Consider the following 7,569-nt stretch of genomic DNA (forward strand, 5'->3'; position numbering starts at 1 on the left):
ACGAGTTCTTCTCTTCTGGATATCCAATAGAAGAAGGTGCACTCAGTTGCTGACTTGGCTCAGTCAAGTCATCGTCCACTACTGGGTTTGCTGGGACAAGAGAGGCAACATCGTCCCCTCCCTATCTCCTCTACTGACGTAGAACACTGGCTATGAGAAAGGTCTGCCTTTCTCCTTCACTACCCGATACATGGTACAGTCCAAGTGTAAACATATAATAAAAACTGATTTTTATTAAAAAGCAGGGTAAGTTAAATTTTAGACTTGACTGATCTCAAATTTTAGAACTTTACTTTCGTTAAATAGATATCACTAGGACCAAAGGCGTCCCGAGTTAATAAATATCTCCAATTCGAGTCTTTCGGCTACTGACATATTACATGGGTTAGATGTAACTATACATAATTAAGGTTTACCCTTGGACCTAAACTATAAAATTGGAACAGATTCGAGGGGATACTCATTAGACTTAAAAATAAAATAAAATTAAATTAATTTAAAATTTAAAAAAAAAAAAAAGAAGAAGATATCACTAGCTAGGGCAACTTTAATATGCTCAAAATTCAAATCTTATTACCAATATATAACAAATCAAAAGGCTTACAATAACTCAACTAAACAATACTTTATACTGGACTTAATACATTCAAGGCTTCTCAAAGTATTTTACCTAGGAGCAATACTTGTACTATTACATGTTCAACACTTATAGTTTCTTCCAGAGCCCTTCAATCTGGATTTTTTGGAAAATATCATTTCTATGAAGAGAGGAAGTTCCATTAAAGTATATATAGTGATTGGGTCACTAGCTAGAAAAACAATTGGTAAGGAGACCCCTAAATGATCATCATAGTTAAATAAAACAAGAATAACTTCAACAAAAGCTATCATCATCCCCACTATTGAAAGGAAAAGGAAGAGGAGGCCCAACATCAACATCCGTGGTAATTTGTTTAAGAAATCTTCTTCTGCATAGCTTGAAGTAATGATCGCCAGAAATATGAGTGTGGAAGCCACTGAAGAGGTAAGTGCCAATATATCTGTGACCAGAAAAATTATAGAAACTATGTTATCTAGGTAATTGAAGTTGGAGCTTTTACTACTATTACCCTCCTCGGAACCTGTCAAACTACAGGCATTTGGAACACTAAACACTGCTGGAAACATAATTGTAGCTATAAGGGCCCGTTTGGTATCTTTTCTGTTTCAGAAACACCGTTTCGTGTCAAAAACGAAAATTTCAGTTTCTGTGTCAAAACGCAGTTTTTAAACGAAAAAATGGTGTTTCAAAATTTCAGATTTTTATCGGGAATTTTTTTTTTTGTAAAATGGAACGAAACTGGGAAGACGGAACTCCATTTTGGAGTTCCGTCCAATCTCGTTTTTTCAGTTTTTTTTTTCACTTTTTGTTTCAAAAAAACAGAAACGGACCATAAGTGCACCAAACAGAAGATTCCGTTTTTTCGTTTCAATAGAACCAAAAAACTCCAGAAATGTCTTTTTAGAACGATACCAAACGGAGCCTTTGAGTGTTTGGGATTCCATCTCCCCTTGCCTCTCTACTTTCATCCAAAGCTCACTAAATTTAGGATCGCTATCCTTTTTAGTCTCAACCCATGAATCCACATGCCATTAGAAAACCTGGACCCCGCAACCTCTCTTCCCCTTCCTGATGGGATACCTATAGAATGAACTGTAACTGTGGGGCCCAAATTATTCTTTCCAAATCCCAGGTGACCCTATGTTGGGTTTAACAAATACAGGGTCTTCCAAGAGAAGGGTTGAAATTGACATCTAAATAAATAAAAAAACAATAATAATATTTTAAGTAAAATTAACTGATTGTGGGTTAAGGGTTAAGGAAATTGTTCCCTTCTATGTGGTTTGATGGTCCACCCTTTTTCTTTTTCTTTTTCTTTTTTTTATTTTTTGATATCCAAGGTGTCCGGATCTTTGGCCCGACTAGTCCTTGGGATCACTGTGATACCACTTACACAGGACCGGATCAACCCTTTCTTCGTGAACAAACATTCTTTCTAATATCAATAAGTTTTTTCTTCTTATTATTATATTATTTATAAGATAGATAATGTAGAACTGATCTTTGCTGCCAGTATTTTATTGGATTGGGCACATGCAGTTATAAACCAAATCAATTTTTTTCTTTTTTTCAAGATAATTCCCGTCAAGGGCCCATGGGTTGGGATGACTGCCCAAAGGCTGCTGAGAGAAGTCCCAGGGGAAAGGGGGATGTCAGATGGAAGGATGCTTCGACAAGTAATTCTTAACCAATTGCGAAGAATCATTGGTGGCAAATCGAGCTTATTTACTTAAATCCATTAAGAAAGCAAACATATTCCAAGACATAAAATTTGATCATCCTCAAAAATGTAAACCACCTTCTCGTAGTTAGTCCAAATAACGATATATGTCACACCTAATCGCTTGGCAAGCTTCATTCTTTCGATGATTCCTCAAACCTTCAATTCTTGTGAACTTTCTGCAAGACTAGAGTTAAGGGAGACACAATAGAAAACACTTAAACATATATTACAGAACTGAGAGGAGGTAATGGTAAGTAGGGGAGGGGGAAGATGGATGAGCGACAAATCCTATATCCATTTGTTGATATTTTGGATGATTTAGAGAGGCAGGGAAAGGGATTTCCCTTGTAAGGTATAAGAGTTGCGATTGATTCATATGAAATGGCAAGTAATTTTTAAAGTGCAAAGAAACAAAAGAAGTCGAAAGTATGGTTTCCAAGAAGGAAAGAAATGTCATATCATTCGCAACACAGATTAGTAGCAGCCCAGATTCGTTCAAGAAATCACAATAATAGATGTCAGTTCGAATCAGTCCCTTAATTGGCAAAATAAACAGGTAGAGCATTTCTTTACTTAGATTGACCATGATAGGTAGTCCCTTCTCGAAAAGTTTCGTAGAAAATTTTTGAATTTGAGGTGTAAGTGAGATTTTCAATTTTTTTGGTCAGCTTTCTAGATTTGGAAATATGCCATAAAATAAAATTCTCATGCAGTGTAATTCCGTGTGAGAGAGCCCAAGTCCACTGTTAGCAAAAACGTGTTTTAGTTTTTTATCGTTTAAAACACGTTTTACCGTATGCTTCCCAAAAATGCTTAAAAAAACAACAAATTTCAAGCATTCCCGTTCTAAACATGTTTAAAACACATTCTCGTTTTTATGGTGTTTTTTAAGACTTGGTTTTTGAACATTTTGTCTACTTAATTGACCATATATCTCTCTCCCGAACTCTGATCGATCTGATTCTTTCACCAACTTAAAGCTAACGCAATTGACTATATTTCTCATGATATTACCTTCAACTCAAATTCAATTCATGGACCTCAAAATTGAGTTATAAACTGACGTATTTGCTGAAAAATATTTATAAAGTGATAACTCCTAACTCCAACTGAACATATATCAATTCGAGAATGTGTCAACTATTAACAACAATGAACAACACCATAACCTAGTCTCATTGCTAAATAAGACTTTGGACATGTGTGGTGTATGAATTTAGAATCGGTGTTGGATGATATTCAATGATATATCTTAAAACTTATAATGAGATATGGGATGTATAGGTAATTAGGCATTAATGTTAGATATTGTAGTTGTTTTGAACATTAGATGCAGATATTCATATAATAATTCCTTAATTTATATGAGTCCTGTTTGTTTGAAATCTATACGTTTAAAATCCGTACCGTCCATTTTTCGATTTTTATCGTTCTCTTTTTTTTTTTTTACCGTTTATTTGATCGTATCATTCGAAAATTTTTACAGTTAAAACCCGTATTGTCTATTTTCCATTTTTTGCCATTCCCGTTTTTACTACCTATAAGCCCAACACACAAGTGGCGGCTAATAGCCCTTGCGGTGCCGAAGTGTTGGCTCTTAATCCTTTAAGATGAGTAATTAAAATTCCAATATCACACTTTGCTGTTGGATCGTGACTCATATATCAACGTGTTAATTTCCTCTTCTTCTTTTTTCACACTTTCACATTCTTTAGACTTTTTCTTCTCTTTCCTTACGTGATCAGCGGCATGCAAGAAAAGGAACTTGCTAAGAAAAAGAGAGGAGATTGATTTGATACTCTTAACTTTTGTCATTGCTCAAGACACTGAAATCAAAGTATTACTCAATTTTGACCATCAAGTTGGATCGATTTTGATATGTTACTGGACCAATTCGAAACCAAAAGTTATTAAAAAAAAAAAAAAATTTGGGTTAGTTTTGTTTGGTTTTGGTTTAGTCTGATTTTTATCCGATTATTATTGGGTTCAGTTCAATCCGATTTTGAATTTACATGTATACACAAGGAAATTAATTGAGATTTTTTTTTTTTTTTTTTTTTTTTGGGGTTTCTTATTGAGTTATTACTGGTTCGATCTCAGTTTTTTATCAGGATCAATTTAATTTTTTGTTTCAATCAATATTTCGATTTGGTTTCGATTTTTACCTGTTTCATAAAATCTCATCTCAAAACCAAACTGATAAAATTTTGTTTCAGGCTGAACTAATCAATTTTAATCGATCTACCATTTTAATATGTACTTTGATACCTTTAGTAAGGTTGTTAAATGGTTCAGTTTCAATGTAAACAATTTGGTTTGATTTGATTCAGTGCAAGGTTTTGTAGTTAAAATCAGAACCAAATCATTTAATACACGATTTAAATGATTTTGAATTTAAACAGTTCAGCTTTGGTTTTAAATGTTTATTAGATTTTTTTTTATTCAAACAGCTTTTCTTACTTTTTTCGTAACTTTTTATTGAAATTGATGTAGATTTCATATTAAATTAAATTCTTGTAATTATTTTTTTTTTAAATAATTCTAAGGTTATTGTTGTTTATATGCTTTTTTTTTTATTATTCAAAAGATTTGAATTTTAAAAGTGGATTTATTTATTCTTGCCATAAATGTTTATTCTAACTATGAAAGCTTCACTTAATATGTATATTTTAATCGGTTTATCATCTATTTTAATGATTTGATTCGATTTAAATTATTTACTAAACAATTTCATTTTGAAATCAAAACCAAACTATTTGTTGAAAAATTTCACAGTTTCAATGTAAAAGGCTTAGTTCAACATCGGTATATAACTTGATTTTAGTTTTGACACCCTTACGTTGGAGTAAAAAAATAAAATTATAATATACTACAATAAAATCCTCTCATTTTTAGTTATATAAACATGTTAAACAATCCTTCCAATATAAAACCTAAGGTAGAAGACATTATATAAAAATTTATTCTCTTACTTCCTTCATTGTAAGTTTCAATATATTTCTCAAAACATTAATATCTAACCAAGAAGACGTTGTTATTTATGTGTACGACACCATAATGTACTTCATGGTTGACAGAGTCTTGTAACCCACCACATGATACTTCCCTTTCTAGGGTTGAACGCATATCCAATCAAAATCCCATCCTATATAAGGATGTGAATTTGAAACCAAACTATTTTTCGAAATCGAATCGAGCCGTTTACATCAAAACCGTAAAACCATTTAGTAAATGGTTTGGTTCTAGTTTCAAGTTTATGACTGATTAGTTAAATGGGTCAGGTCGATGTTAACCGTTTAACCCATTGGTTTCAAACTGAATTAACACTGTGAAAATCAAACCCTTTAAATAGTCAAAACTGATCCGATTAATCCGTATAACGATTAAATATTTGATTGTTTTAACAAAACATAATGGTTTAATTTAGGGAAGAATTAAGGACCATAGAGGTTTTCCTATAGTCTATTCCATAATTTACTCCTATTATGTAGTTATGTAGTTAAATCCTTGTTTGTTCAATGCCGCATTTAATTTAATACAATATTGAAGCATTTATCAATAAAAACAAATTTAGTAAGCATGCGAATAAACTAGCAAATGGATTGAGATCAAAACCATTTAAAACCAAACAAACTAGCGAATTGATACAATGGTATAAACTGCGATCAAAACCGTTTAAAACCATGAAACGGATATCGTTTAAAAACCGTAGAACCGAAATGGTTTACTAAACGGTTGTGGTTTCAGAAAGTGCAACATTTTAATAAATGGTGTGGTTTTAATTTCAGTCAAATAAATATGTACCGAACTAAACCATACAATATACACCGAAACCAACCCGATTAACACCCTTAATCTTATGGTTTTAGGTATTAGGTATCTATGGATTAAATATCTGTACTCCAATAAAACCCTCCCCTTATCTGTTATATAATCACGTGATACAATCCATTCTAGATGCACACCCTAGGGTAGAAGACATTATCATACATGTATTCTCAATATTTCTAAGAAAATTAATACATTAGCTGACTCCAAGAAGACGGTCCCATTGTTGTGTACAAAACCAGAATGCACTCCATGGTTGACGGAGTCTTGTAACCCAACACATGATACTTGCCTTCCGAGAGCTGAAGGCATACCCAACCAAAATCCAATCCTATGGTTTTAAGTATCGGGTATCACTATCAGATCAGATACGGGCACGGTATCAAACAAAATTGAACAGTTTTACCCTCAAAGATACCGATATCGACCATAAGATATTTTGACCATCGTATATCATGTACCGATCTGATACACGAATTGCCCGATACATCTACACTATTTCAAAGATAATTTTCTTATAAATTACTACCCCACAGAGAAGGTTACATTAAGAATAAAACAGTTTTCATATCAAACCCACCATTAATCAGTGGTACAGCTTGAGCTTTTAACTTCCCTTCTCCTCTTCATTCTTCCATTCTTCTTCTTCATCATCATCATCAAGACTTGCTTCACTTATGCAATTAATTGCAACAAATCATCATCTCCTCCAACAAAGCTGCCCAGATCCTATCCTTTAATAGGCTCAACTCTCACTCTAGTCGCAAACATGGAGCGATCCAATCAATGGATCACAGAGCTTCTTCAAAACACTACAGCAACTCATAATGGAACCATCATCCTTGACCAATCTCTTGGCTATCGCCAACTCATAACTACCAATCTCCTTAACGTCCAACACATTCTTAAGACGCAATTCTACATATACCCAAAAGGCGATATCTTTCGAGATGGCCTCTCTAGTTTTCTTGGTTCTGGAATCTTTAATGCCGATGGAGAGAAATGGAAGTTCCAGAGACAGATCTCCAGCCATGCTTTTAATACCAAATCTCTCCGGAAATTCATCGAGACAGCGGTGGAGGTCGAGCCCCATAATCGCCTTCTTCCTCTCCTCTCCATGACCACTACTCAAAAATCCGTTCTTGATCTGCAAGACAAACTTCAGAGATTTGCATTTGATAATATCTGCAAAAGTGCATTTGGGTTTGACCCAAATTATCTTTCCCCTTCATTCCCACAACCAGAAACAGAATTTGCAGTCGCATTTGAAGCAGCTACACTACTAAGTACTATGCGACTTGGTTCAATATTCCGATGGATATGGAAATTGAAAAGGGCACTCGATATTGGGTCTGAGAAGCAATTGAGAATAGCAGTTTCAAAAGTTCGTGAATTCGCAACTAATATTGTAAGAGAA

The 7,569-nt window shown here is 33.7% G+C and overlaps 1 protein-coding gene across 1 annotated transcript in view; it reads left to right on the top strand.

The window, feature by feature from the left end:
• The first annotated feature begins 2,195 nt into the window (after positions 1 to 2,195).
• The window catches only part of LOC122074261 (cytochrome P450 94A2-like), a 5,604-nt gene continuing 230 nt past the window's right edge, over positions 2,196 to 7,569 (top strand). The window contains exons 1-2 of the mRNA XM_042639104.1: positions 2,196 to 2,277; positions 6,743 to 7,560. Of these exons, the coding sequence (XP_042495038.1) occupies positions 2,196 to 2,277; positions 6,743 to 7,560 (900 nt within the window). The remainder of the gene's footprint in view (positions 2,278 to 6,742; positions 7,561 to 7,569) is intronic.

The sequence above is a fragment of the Macadamia integrifolia genome, chromosome 3, assembly GCF_013358625.1.
Source record: "Macadamia integrifolia cultivar HAES 741 chromosome 3, SCU_Mint_v3, whole genome shotgun sequence".
Lineage (NCBI taxonomy): Eukaryota > Viridiplantae > Streptophyta > Magnoliopsida > Proteales > Proteaceae > Macadamia > Macadamia integrifolia.